General features: G+C 40.2%; 1 protein-coding gene across 4 annotated transcripts in view; it reads right to left on the bottom strand.

Annotated features, from left to right (window-relative positions):
* Malt1 (MALT1 paracaspase) overlaps positions 1–14607 on the bottom strand; it is a 54886-nt gene that overhangs the window by 5440 nt on the left and 34839 nt on the right. For all 4 annotated transcript variants that reach the window (XM_006970050.4, XM_006970051.4, XM_042263798.2 and 1 more), the window contains 4 exons: positions 8388–8565; positions 7328–7402; positions 6585–6712; positions 414–563 (listed from right to left, as the gene is read on the bottom strand). In XM_006970050.4, coding sequence (XP_006970112.1) covers positions 414–563; positions 6585–6712; positions 7328–7402; positions 8388–8565 — 531 coding nt within the window. The remainder of the gene's footprint in view (positions 1–413; positions 564–6584; positions 6713–7327; positions 7403–8387; positions 8566–14607) is intronic.

The raw sequence follows: 14607 nt of genomic DNA, 5'->3' as shown, positions 1-14607 counted from the left end.
TCACGATCTTCCTGCCCTAGCCTTTCAAGTACTGGAGTACAAGCACACACCACTATCTGCCATGTGGGGGACAGGCACACCCCACTACCTGCCACCCACCCACCCCAATTTTACTGTAAAACTCAGGAGAAAACACTTTAGTCAGGATAAAAAAAAGACTTAGAATTTTAAAAATAAGTTTATACCTGGGCATGGTGGCACACACCTTTCTTTAATCTCAGCACCCAGGAAACAAAGGTAAATGGATCTCTGTGAGTTTGAGGCCAGCCTGGTACACATAGTGAGTTCCAGGCCAGGCAGGGCTACATAGTGAGACCCTGTTTCAAAAAGCAAAGCAAAATGAACAAACCAAAAACAAAATAAATAGTAAGTTTGTGATAGAAAGCGCTCAGAAGAAACAGACTTGAGCATACCATGCGCCTTGGCCCACTGTAGATTCCGTACTAGGGACTCTGCGGAGGAAGCTGTCCCCTGGATAGGATCAGTAAGTGCTCTTTTTTCAGACAAGCTGCTTCGGATCTCTAGAGCTTGTTTGCCCTTGGTAAGGTGACATTTTCCCATATCTGAAAGACAAGAGGGTAAACATTTTTTAAAGACCGATTCTTTTGTCTAAAATATTCAGGCCAGGCATGGTGGCGAACACCTTTAATCCTGCCTGGTGCTCCGGAGGCAGAGGCAGGAGGATCTCTGTGATCTGAGGCTAGCCTGGTCTATGTAGCCAGATTCAGGATAGCCAATAATATAGAGAAACCACGTCAAACAAACAAACAAACAAACAAACAGATTCAGGTTAAGTACTTCCCAGTATGTCAGGTTGTAGTGTCAATATCACCCGTTAACAAACATTTACTCAGTGCCTACTGCGTACTGAGCATGGGGAAGAAGCAGCGCGGTGAGCAGACCCACAAAATGCTGACCTGAAAGCGTGCTTCCTAATTATTAGTTACTGTTTTTCTCAGATAGGGTCTCATGTTGCGTGTGCCAATCTCAAACCCACTACGTAGCTGAGGCTGGACACAAACTGGTATCAATACCCCAACTGGCTCAGCGTGCTTCCTTTTCAAGAGAGATGCCACGGTAGCTTTACGTCTGTACACTGCTGAGAAACACTTTCAGTAGAAAGTCAGATGACGACACATACATGAGAAAACTGAAAATGAAATGTTCCGTTTCTTCAACTCCATTTTTAAACAGGAAGCAGTATGTTAAAGCCACCTACCTAGCCTAAGCACCACCATTTCCTTGGCCCAGCTTGAAGTAACCATTACTCAGTTAACCATCACACAGTATTTGTAAATAATCTGTTAACATTTTAGCTTTGAGTTTAACAAAAGTGATATAAGCATGTTTCTGTAGTTTTATTTATTGTCTTTATTTATTTATTTAGTTTTTTTGAGATAGGGTTTCTCTGTGTAGCTTTGCGCCTTTCCTGGATCTTGCTCTGTAGATCAGGCTGGCTTCGAACTCTCAGAGATCTGCCTGCCTCTGCCTCCTGAGTGCTGGGACTAAAGGCGTGAGCCACCACCGCCCGGCGTAGTTTTATTTTTATCTAACACGGACAGATTTTGTTTATTTGTATGCACCAATTTAAATTTAAAATCTATCATATATTTGGTATGAGTAAATTAATGGTAATTTACTGATTCTACTTCTGTTTTGTTGTTTCTTTTTTCTTTTCTTTTTTTCAAGATAGGGTTTCTCTATGTAGCTCTGGCTGTCCTGGAACTCTCTCTATAGATCAGGATAGCCTCAAATTCAAGAGATCCCCCTGCCTCTGCCAACCAAGTGCTGGGATTAACAGTGTGCACTACCACCAGCAGCCTACTTTTGTATATTATACTATGAACTGTTAATAAATAGTAAACCTAAGATAGGCGGGAAGGTTTGCTCCTGTATCAAAAATTGCAGATAGATCAGTATGTTGGGGATTACACAGGGAGATCAAGGTCTATATGTTACAGATTCTTGTTGGTTAAGAAGGAAAGATATACAAAGAACTTTAAAAAAAGATGAAAAAGAAACAGGAAGACTTAACCAAATAGAAAAACTGGATGGCTAAAAATAGTTAAAAATTTAGGTATGGCTGCTGACGTCCCACGCAACCCAAGTCAGAAGCTCATTTTTTAATAAAAGGGGGACCTGCAGGGCCCTGGCCCCCGTTTTGGGTAACTGTTGCCTTGCTTTGCGGACCTTGACCTTGATATCCTCCCAATGCTAATTCCCTGCCAGGTTCCACCCTCCTGAATGCATAAGGGAAGTTTCTTGTCTGTGTATCCTGAATAATGGGCATTAACAGCTTAGATGCAAGATTGTAAAACATCAGTAGCAAACTTCTGCTCTCCGGGGTCCTCCCATTGTGCTGTAAGCCTGTAATTAAGACCTCCTACCCCCTTCAAGAAATGACATTTGACATTTAGAATTAAATATATATAATTGAATGAATACTGCAAATGTAATCTATGAATACCACAAATGTGATTACTATCATGAGTGTAATTTAAAAAGTAAATAAAAAAATAGAAAAAAAAATTTAGGTATGGTGCTACATTCCTGTAATCCTAGCATTGGGATTTTGAGTTTCAAGAAGAGTTGAGTTTCAGGCCAGCCTCAACTATATAGGGAAATGCCTGAAAACAAAACAAAACCAACCAACCAATCACCACCAACAAAAATCAAAAAAGGTAAATGAACTGAAATTCTTTGTTTCAAGAAAAGATCATTTTGTATTAAAAATCTGTTACTTGATGGCAGGCAGTGGTGCACACCTTTAATCCCAGGGAGGCAGAGCCAGGCAGATCTCTGAGTTCGAGGCCAGCCCAGTCTACAGAGCGGGATCCAGGACAGGCACCAAAGCTACACAGAGAAACCCTGTCTCAAATAAAACAAAAAAGAAAAAAAAATCTGCTACTTGCTGCCTCTACAAGTTACAGCCAAAGCAGAATGACATCAAATGGTTGGAAATAAATGTTTAACAAATAGCATACAGTCACTCAAAAGGAAGCCGATGTGGCCCTATTAACATGTACAAAAAGGTAAAAAGCATTCCTAACAATCACTACACAGGTGTTGTTATCTTCTGACATTACAAACAGAAGAGCAGAGGAAACACAAAGCAAGGTAAACATGATAGAGAAGCAGGAAGGAGTGAGACACCAGCTAAGGAAGAATCAGAGGAAACCAGCGGGCCAATGTGAAACTGACCAAGTCTGCAGCCAATGGTCAAGGGGAAAAAGCAAGCAGGTACAAGTAAGAAGATTGGTGAAAAGGGCATGAAACTATGGATAATGCAGAAATTAAAGAAGACCACCAGAAGAAACTATCTGCAACTGCATCCCAACAATTTTGAAAGCTGTCTAATTCCTGGGAAAATGTAACTTACTAAAAATGGACTCAGTAGAAGTAAAATTCATCTACCCAAGAAAATATCATTCCTAGACTGTTACACAGTACCATAAAGCCAAGTACTATAATCACAGTTATACAAAACTCTTCACTAAGTTGGGGATTCTCTGAATTAGAGTTCTCAAATGAAATAGTTCCAACAAGATGTGTGTGTGTGTGTATGTGTGTGTGTGTGTGTCTACAGAGACGGGGAGGGGGAATTAATGTAGGAATTGGCTTAGAAAATTGTGAAGATGCATGTTTAAAACCTGCAACATTGGCAGACAGGCAGGGGATGGACACAGCAAAGAGTTATAGTCTGATTTCTTCTGGCAGAAATCCTTGTTTGGGTGACATCTTTTTTTTTTGTTTTGTTTTGTTTTGAGACAGGGTTTCTCTGTGTAGTTTTGCGCCTTTCCTGGAACTCGCTTTGGAGACCAGGCTGGCCTCGAACTCACAGAGATCCTCCTGGCTCTGCCTCCCGAGTGCTGGGATTAAAGGCGTGTGCCACCACCGCCTGGCGGGGTGACATCTTTATTCCTCTTCCAACCAATGGATGAGGCCCACACACATCACAGTATAACCTGCTTAATGAAAGAAAGCCCATCAATCTAAACATTAATCCCATCTAGAATAATGAATGGATCAACCATCGAGAAACAATGTTTGACTAAATGTCTTGGCACTGAGGCTCAGTCAAGTTAACATACAATTAACCACTGAAAGCTCCAATCCACTTTACAAAACCAACATAACATTGATACCAAAAATCAAAACAAATAGCATGAGAAAGTAAAAATATAGGCTCATCTCTCATAACAATATAGACACGAAAATTCTTTTTCTATTCAACATTTTTAATGAACATTTAAAAACATAATATTTGCAACGAGATGTGAAAATTCTATGCAAAATGCTGGCATAGTAAATCAGGCTACATTTAAAGTGTGCCAATAAAATCCACTCATCTTAGCTGAATATAATCAATCATACTGAGAGATTAGAAGAATGGAAGCATCATATTACTTTCTTCGTAGTGGAAGAAAAACTATTAAATATATTCAACATTTTAATTCTCAAAAAAATCAGCACAGAAGAGAGCTTTCTTAACCTCACAAAGAATATTAAAAACTTGTATTATTCTGCATGTGCATTCTCTTTAAATCAGAAACAAAACAACGGTTCCTTCAAAAACTACCATTTGTACTCAGTGTCTTGAGAGGTGCAATCTAGTACCACAGAATCACTCAACACTCTTCTCAATCAATGAGCAAAGCAAAAACAACATAATCAGAACACGGCGAAGGCTGGAGGGACAGAACAGTGGCTAGGAGCGCTTGTTCTTGGACCCAGGCTCTGAACTATGTGTTTTACTCTAGTCTACTCTTATCTGGGCAGTTTTAATTGTGGAGGCATGCCAGGTCTGAAACCACAGCAAACTTCTTAAAGAAGTTCAAATACACTCATAGCAAAAGACAACTTGGTAACCATCAGAGGTAAATAAGCATGTGTTTCTTATTAAATTTTAAAATATTTAAAATATCCTTTGGGTAAGTGCTCTACCCAAGAGCTCCACTTCCAGTTTTAAATATACTTTAAAATGCAATTGGCCAAAGCATGAGGGCTCATGCCCCTCAGACAGACACAGGGAGGTTGTGGTTGCTCAACGCAACTGTTGTTCCAGGACAGCTTAGGCTCCCTGCCTCCCATAAAAGAAACTTAAAACACCCAAAGAGAGTCTGCGGCACCTTCACACACTTCAGTTTGAAGATAACTGAAATAATCCAAGGGCTCTAAATTCGAAGAGGCAGAATGTTTTCATATGAAGGCTTAAGAGGAAACTCAATATGTAAAACAGATAAAAGCAGAACTTCTCTGGCTAAAGCAGGCAGGAGAAAGTCTAAAAACCTGGCAGGTTATGCTAAGTGATTAAGTCACATGGGGTGTGTGTGTGTGTGTGTGTGTGTGTGTGTGTGTGTGTGTGTTGGAGCTTGTGAAAAAAAACCATGATCAACAGCTGTTAGCAAAATATTTTATTCTCAATGTGCTATATCTGAGCTGTGTGTATTCAGTGAACTAAGGCAGGGGGACTGCTGAGCATCTGAGGTCAGCCTGCGCTACACAGTGAACAAAACAGAGACTCAAGACACACCTAAAACACAACCTGTCAACTCTGTAAGACCTGTGAAATTTCAGTTTTTAGGGTTTGCAAAGGGTGTACCTTCTTTCTGATGTGGTTTACATAAGTTCATAAAAAAAAAAATATACTGTAAAACACAGTACTAAATAATCTGAGGCAGGGGCTGGAGAGATGGCTTAGTAGTTGGCTGCTCTTACAGAGGACCTAGGTTCAACTCCCAGCACCCACATGGGAACTCACAACCATCTGTAACTTCAGTCCCAGGGGATCCAATGTTCTCTTTTAGACTTCTCAGGGTGCAGGCATGCACATGGTGTATAGACATACATGCAGACAAGACAGCTATACTTATGAACAAAATTAACTAAAAATAAAGATAATAAAAAAGGCTAGGACAGACGAATTGTGAGGTTAGAGGCCAGCCTGGGCTATACAGTGAGACCCTGTTTCAAAAAAAACAAAAACACCAAATCCAAAAAATCTAACAAAACAAGTTCAACCACACTGTAACCTACGTATTTAACAGGTATAGATTTGGCCTTGTGTGAGCTACAGCACCTTGTGAGCAGACAGGGAAGGGGACAAAAGGAGATGGAAGATACGATCTATAAGGCCATATACATAAAGCAGGACCTGGAAACATCTAAGTTCATCAAAGAAATACTGAGGTTGGCTTTCTTCTAGCAGGGTGTCAACACTTCTGAAAGATAAGGTGTAGAGGAAGATGCCTTGCTTGTATAGACTACTCACTGCACTTTTAGTTTTCCTACCAACTAGATTGGGCAGCAGCAAGGTACTGGCTGGACATAAGGCAGAGCTCTGAGGACTGAACGCCATCTCATCACTGCTCATGAGATTCGCCAGGACAGCAAGGAAAGAGAAGAACCGAGAGCATCAGTGTTGCTGAGCATGAAGCCAAAAACTGTTTCCTAAAGCACACCATAATTCCAAACCCACACAGTACTGATGAGAATACACTAACCACACCGAGCAAAGAACCTCAAGTAGGTTTATCTCCACTGCTGGGCTTTTTCTGAGTGGATTGCTTTCGTTAAAACTTTACCTTCTGCAACTTCATCCAGTAACACAGTAATTTTCTTGTCTTCTAATAATCTATCTTTTAAAAATTTCATAAAAATCCCATTTGCCAATCCAGAATGCTGTATTTCAAAAGCTTCTGCTCCTTGACACCTTAAAAAAAATCAAGAGAAAAGGTGAGATAAGCCAGGCACAGAACAACAAACCCATGTGCTCACCGACAAACCTGAACACACAACAAAGAACACCAAAGGCAGAATGGCAGTCATCAGAGGCTGGGAAGTGGGGGTGGGAGGGAGATGCTAGTCAGGACATAATGCTTCTTTCTCTGAGACAGGGGAAGTAAATGGGTGTGAAAGGTAACTGGAATACTAACGGGCTTCATACAATCAGTCCATGCTGTGTACATGGTAGCACCCTGTACCCCACAAATATATATGCTTATAACTTGTCACTATCCAATAGAAAAGGAACCAACAAAAAAGAGAGCCAGCGTTTGCTAGTGGGGTGTCCACACCCACAGATAAGTTTCCCTCTTCCATCTGCCCTTCAATGGCTTCCCAACTAGAACTGAACTTCAGGCAAAAGTGAAAGGTTCTGCGGCTTAGTGAGAAGGTACTGAGACCGAGGTGCACAGATGAAGCTTTCTATCAAGCACATCAAGAGGGAAAATTTATGCCTAGATGTTTATGGATATTTCTGTTTCTAATCTACAATCAAAACAAAGACATACAAGAACAAAGAAAACTGAATATAAAGTTTTCTTACGTGGCATATCCAAACACAATATTGGCAGTGACTTTCAGTGCATCCAAGATTGGAATGGTATCATCATAGTCATTTCTATTTGTATGCATGGGAAGGAGAAAAGGGCAGATACAAGTATGAGAAATTACAGTGTTCTTCAATGAAAAATATGCTACTACTTTTAGTACACATAAAATGACAGATCAACTTCCTTTACTTAGCCAGCTACATACAAACCAAAAGCAACCCAGGTTCCTACGTTATGAAGACAGTAAATAATCATCCCATCTTTTGTGAAGCTTTTTTTTTTTTTTTTTTTAAAAGCTAGGATCTTCCTAGGTAGTGTGGACACTAGCCTCAAACTCAAGATCCTCCCACTCACTCTCACTCTCCTGAACTCTAGGATACTGCTATACCTGGCTTTTAGATTTTTTTTTTTTTTAAGGCAGGGTATCAATATGCACCTCTGCCTGGCCTGGAACTTGCTGTGTAGACCAGGCTAGCCTTGAACTCACAGAGATCTGCCTGCTTCTGCCTCTTAAGTGCTGGGATTAAAAGCCAGTTCACACCAGGCTTTTTGTTAGCTTTAAAAATGAAGTTGTATCTGAACTCCCTCACTGAATTCTGACTGGTAAGCAAAAAATCAGAGAGGAATAATCATTGGTTGTAATTATTGAGAACACTAAGCCAGACAAATAGATGTAAGACTTCCAAAATCTACCCAACTACTTTCTACATTTGTAAGACAAGACAGACTGATGACTACATGCTCTAAATCCATAGGTGTGACTTATTAATTCCTAGAGAAAAATGGCAGTGACTGCTAACAACATGTATACACATCCTAGAGAGCCAATGCTTTGTGGTGCAAATATATAACTTGTATCTTTTAGTCCCTTCTACAGCAAACAGAAAGTAAGGTAAAATAATTAGATACCTAAAAATATATTTTCAACAAGTCTGCTTTCAGAAACTCATAATTCCCACTGGTTCTTAGCACCTTACAGAACTGCCATGGGTGGAATTTGTCAAGGTTGATATTTGATCCCAACAATAACTTTACAGAGATTAGAAATTGTACCTTTTCCGACACATATCCAACAGGAACACATTGAGTCCAGTTTCCTTTTCTTGCATTAATTTCAGTATGTTTTGTACACACAGGCAATTTTCAGACCTATATGGATTTGGAGCATCAACCGGGACCATAAAACTGTTCCCAAAGTTTTCATAACCATGCCCTGCATAATATAACAACCCTGGGGGCGGGGAAAGGAGAGATGTCAGCTCTAAATGCATTTCAACGTTTACAGATATACACTGTTACAATGACTTCTTTTCTTCAGGCTTACGTTATCTAAGAAACATCCAACTACAGACAATCAATAATCAAAAGTTGATCTGAATTTCATATTATTTTGGAAATGGTCTTCATTTAAATTCCATATTTTGTAATACCACCAAGCTACTGTCTGAAATACATTCTACTTGACAGGAGGAAGACCCAGTTAACAGTATACTGTGGAGCAGAAAAGGGTAATAAGGATACTACCTAGGGACTTCTTTCCTATCTGTCCCCTCATGAGGCTAGGGTGCAGGAAAGAACCTTGGTCAATATTTAACAGGTTAATAAGCAAACACAATTCATGATGTTTAACATCCTTTACCATTAACAAATCAAAACTGTGGTAAGATACCATTTCACTCTTACTAGGACAGCTGTAATCAAGAGACAGGCAGTAACGAAGATGAGGAGAAATCGGGATGCTCAGTCACTTGTCCTGGTAATAGAATACGGTATTATACAAAAATTTTGCAAAGAGTCTACAAGTTCCTCAAAAAATTAAACACCAAATTGCCTTATGTCCAGCAGTCCTACTGCTGGGCATTCACAAAGGAGAGCTAAAACTGGTCCACACAAAACTGCATTCAAAACCGTACAGAAACATCATTCATAGTGAAAATAACTTAGTAACCGTGAGATGAGACAAGCAAAATGTGGTTTAGTCATTTAATTAAATATTAACCATTCTTAAAATAAAAAGTTCTGATAGCATGCTATAACATGGATTAAACTAAGCACATACTCAGTGAAAGAAGTCAGACAAAAAAGGTTATATGCAGAATGGTTCCACTAAAAAAAGATTTTTTTAAATTATGTGGATGTGTGTCTGAATGTATAGTTAGTTTTCTGCCAACTTGACACACAAGCTAGGGCCATTTGGAAAGAGGGAGTCTTAATTTAGAAAATATCTTCACCGTAAGATTGGCCTTCAGGCAATCTGTGGGACTTTTTTTTAAATTAATAATTGGTGTTAGTGGGCCCAGCCCACTGTGGGTAGTGCCACCCCTCGGCATCCTTGTCCGAGTTATATAAAAAAGCAAACTGAGCAAGCCATGTGGAACACGCCATGAAGCAGTGCTCCTCCACGGCTTCTGTTTAGTTCTTACTGCCAGGTCCCTACCTGGAGTTCATGCCTTGACTTCCTTTCATGATGCACTGTGATCAGAACATGGAGGCCAAAAATAAACTCAAGCAGCCTTTCATCATAGTGTTTTATCACAGCAACAGCAAATAAACCAAGACAGTGCGGGTGTGTATGTGTGCATGTGTGAATGCCAGAAACCATGGAGTCCAGAAGAGGGCATCAGATCTCCTGGAACTGGAGTTACAGTCATTTGTGAGCTGTCTCTTAGGAATGCTGGGAACTGAACTGGGTCCTCTGCAAGAGACGCAAGTCTTACTGCTGAGCCATCTCTCTGGCTCCAGTGTTTCCAATTATACGAAACATCTAGAATTGGCAAGCTCCTAAGACAGAAGGTACATTTACAGTGGTCAGAGGCTAGGTTAAAGAGACATGTAAGTGGGCATGGCTCTCACTTCCCAGTAATGAAAATGAGGAGTCAGACACATGACCTATGCACAATTTTGGGAATATTCTGATCCACTAAATTGTACTTTTAAAGAATACAAGTTGTGGGCCGGGCGGTGGTGGCAGAGGCAGGCGGATCTCTGTGAGTTCGAGGCCAGCCTGGGCTACCAAGTGAGCTCCAGGAAAGGCGCAAAGCTACACAGAGAAACCCTGTCTCGAAAAACCAAAAAAAAAAAAAAAAAAAAAAAAAGAATACAAGTTGTATTTTTAGCAAGTGTTCAAAATGTAACTTTTCCCCACTAGCCTCTACTATTTGTAGAGCAAGACAAACTTTTCTTTATTTGATACAGTCTCTCTGTAGCCCTGGTTAGCCTTGAACCACAGAAACCTATCTACTTCGGCCTCCCGAGTGCTGGGATTAAAGGTGTGCACCACCGTACCCACCTATGACAAACTTGTTTTTAAGCTCCATGACTGTACTGAAGCTTTAGCTCGTTAAATCTTAACGCATGTCAAGAGTATCTTCAATTCAGATTCCTGCTCAAGTTTTATCAACCAGCATTATAGCCTTCTAACATTGTAACATACACCTTGGAATGCTACAACAACATTTTAAAAAATTACTATTATTTCAAAACTTTTAAAGATTTATTTTTATTTTTGGATATGTACAGATACGCATGGAGGCCACAAGAAGGTACTGGCTCCTCTGAAGCTAGATTGAGAGGAAGGTATGAGTCATCTAACACGGATGCTGGGAACCAAACTCAGGTCCTTTGAAAGAGCAGGGTTCACTTTGAATTGCTGAACCACCTCTCCAGCCCCGGTGGCACTCACTTTTCGGCACTTTGTAAATAGTCTGATGTGTACTTAGGCTTTCTGAGGGAAAATGCTCATGTTACCGTTTGTCTTTGTATAACACTTTCGTGATTTTCAAAGCATTTCCATATACACAACCTACTTTTAATTCAGATAACACAATTTATAAAAGATATCTACCTCTATATAATTTTGAGTTATTGAGACAGGGTCTCACTTTGTAGTTTGGCTGACCTGGACCTCATTCAGCCCAGGCCAGCCTCAAAATTGTGATAATCCTGCCTCAGCATCCTGAGTGCTGGGATTATAGGTGTGTCACAGAAGAGGAAATTAAACAGCTGTTTCAAGTCATACTGTTGAGGTGTCTGGACTCCACAGGTGGTATTTCCACCACTGTATTAAGTACTGCAATGTTCTCTAAGTACTGACCATGTCTTCTTTGTCTTTTTCTGTTCTTTACCTGCATCTTTCTTTTGTTATTACAGTGCCCCCCAGAACACTGACACTTCTTTATCTGTAGATATAACAGGAACTCAGTAAGCACTTGACACTAACAATCAACATAGTCCAGCAGGGAACGACCTTTTAGAACTGGTGCCATGTTTACAACAGGTATAACTTAGATACCCAATCAGAAAGCCTGGGTGCGGCACCATCTGTTTCTAGCAAGATTCAGCTTCAGAGAAGCAGCAGCTCTGAGGGATTTCACCATACAGTTGCCATCTCCTCAGCAACTGCTCAGATTAAGGCACTTACTACAAAATATGATTTCTCCTTACCAAAATGACTTGTGCAAAGTGTAAAACTTTCGTCTGCAATGAGATTATATTAAGGGGGATTATTTTTATGTACAATAATCCAGTGAAAATCACTGTATTTTAAAAATTCCATCTGTAGCACTGCTAATTGCTAGGGGAGAAAATAGATACCGTTAGAGATATCAGGCAATTGAATGTAGTTAGAAATATAATTATGCAAATGAGGCCATTAGAGAATTTTCTATCTTGGCAACATGATTTCCAGGAATGTAGTCTGGGGCTGGTGAGATGGCTCTTTGGGAAGGGGTGTCTGCCACCAAGACTGATGACCCAAGTCTGATCCCTGGGATCCACATGGTAGGAGAAAACGGACTCCTGCACACTGTCCTCTAACCTGCTGGCACTGTGGCACACACCTACCTACACACAAATGCACACACACTAAATAAACACATGTACTTAAATTAGTTTTTTGAGACAAGATCTCTAGCTAGACTAGAACATAGTATCTTGTACCTGCCTCCTAAGTGCTAGGATTAAAAGTGTGTGCCACCAAGCATGTGCTTTAAAAACAATTAAAAAAACCACAGCTATTTATTTTTGGCTACAGATAAAATATTTGGATGGTGGCACATATCTGTAATCCCAGTACAGAAGCTGAAACAGCAGGATCCTGAGTTTAAGGACAGGTTTAGGCTACATAAGGAAACGGTCTCAAACAGAACAAAGCAAAACAATAAAATAAAAACAGTAACAAACTTCTCCTACTCAAGTTGACTGACATTCTACTTGCATAGTGCTCTGTTGAGAATATCAAATCACCAGCTCTGGGAGACTCACATCCTCTTTATAACAAGGCAGGTAATAGCATCACTCCCCTTTTACATACATAGGAACTCTTCACAACAAGGCAGGTAATAATATCACTCCCCTTTTTCATACATAGGAACTCTTCACAACAAGGCAGGTAATAATATCACTCCTCTTTTTCGTACATAGGAACTTGAAACACCGAGATTTAAAAGCTCACCCAAATTCCAAGGACTACTAAGTCAGAAAACCAGACTTTGGATGCAGGTAATTTTGATCACTGTGTTGGTTTATATTGTTAATGTGAGTGTACTGATATTTCATTGTATAGACTACATCATAGTTTACACCCCCACATCCCCACTGTTATTTTCCCCCCAAAGAAATTGTAGGTAGAGTCTTAATACACAAAACCCGATTAGTCAAGGCCCAAAGTGCTATCTAGTCCAAATCTCCAATTTAAAGGACAGTTTGAATTCCTTTAACAGATTTTTTTTGAGAGTGTGTGTACATACATGTGTGGTGAGTATATGCATGTTTACATGTCTATGTGCACACCTATGTAGAGATGTGCATACACGAGTGTGCGTGTGTATGGAGGCCAGAAGTTGATGCTCAGTGTCTTCCTTGATCACTCTCCACCTCATAGATTGAGGTAGTCTCTGCCCCCAACCTAGAGATAACCAACGTGGCTAGTCAGCCCGCCTTTTCTGGGGACTCTGCTTCTGTTTCTCAAGGGCTTGGGACTACAAGCAAGCTTCTATGCATGCCTGCCATTCATATGGGAGCTGAGGATCCAAACTCTGGTCCTTAAGTTTACACAGCAAGTACTTTATCCACTGAACCAACTCTCTAGCCCATTTAATAAAATTTCAAGAACTGTAATAATAATGGTAACAATGGATATGATCATTTAGGCATTTTGAGTGTGTCAGGCATGAGGGTGATTATTTTTTTCCTATCACAGCTTTGATAATTGAGTTCTAGCCACTTTATAAGTCACTGTTTCAGTTTGGAAAAATTACCTAGCTACAAAATCCAAAGCTTGGACATGGGTGAATTTATTCCGGTGCTTAACCATTGACTTACACTGAACTAAATGGCTGACTCCAGGGTAAATGGGCCTTTGTTAGATTCTGAGCATCTTTACTGAGTAGTCTGTCCACAAAGGCACAGGTAAGCCTCAAGCGGTGATGAACACACAAACACATTTGGTGAGGTAGACGGACCGCCACGTGGTTACTTTTCCCTCCTATTATCTGGATAACTATTTATACATTTATAAGTAAATTATTTCTATTTTTGGGTTTTGCTTATTTACATGCTACAGACTGAATTACTCATTTTTTCTGTTCTAATTTTTCTTTCTTTTACAATGAGTGGGCAATAAAAGAGTGTCAACTTGTGTTTACACTTTTCTGTATCTAAAGTTCTTCATGCTGAAACTCCTTTACCTTCTCCTAACCCCTAAAGGACCACGAGTCACTCTAAAGGATATCAGGAGAGGTAAAAACATGGTCCAAACGAGAAATAAAAAACCCTTTATGGCATGCCCTACACCATGAAGCCTTCACCACACTTACATTTACTGTAGCTGTGCCTGGTGTTTTGGGCAGTCACAATACTTCAAAATGTAATGCAGCCACCCTGTTAAGACATGAATCAGGATTTTCAGTTTTTCTAGCTTTCTTAAGCTTCCCTTTGTTCTATTCTTTTTTTTTTTTTTTTTTTTTTTTTTTTTTTTTTTTTTTTTGGTTTTTCGAGACAGGGTTTCTCTGCGTAGCTTTGCGCCTTTCCTGGAGCTCACTTGGTAGCCCAGGCTGGCCTCGAACTCACAGAGATCCGCCTGGCTCTGCCTCCCAAGTGCTGGGATTAAAGGCGTGCGCCACCACCGCCCGGCAACCCTTTGTTCTATTCTTTACTGTTCTTTATTTTATACCCCAAACTGATACTGTTACAGTGGGGACTGTGTGTAAAGTGTCAGGCAAACTGCAATCTTGCCCCCTAACCACCCTTTATAGTTCTGGCTCTCTGCTTAATA

The sequence above is a fragment of the Peromyscus maniculatus genome, chromosome 19 (assembly GCF_049852395.1).
Source record: "Peromyscus maniculatus bairdii isolate BWxNUB_F1_BW_parent chromosome 19, HU_Pman_BW_mat_3.1, whole genome shotgun sequence".
Taxonomy (NCBI): domain Eukaryota; kingdom Metazoa; phylum Chordata; class Mammalia; order Rodentia; family Cricetidae; genus Peromyscus; species Peromyscus maniculatus.
Note: the sequence above shows the minus strand (reverse complement) of the source record. Positions and strands in the feature narration are given on the sequence as shown.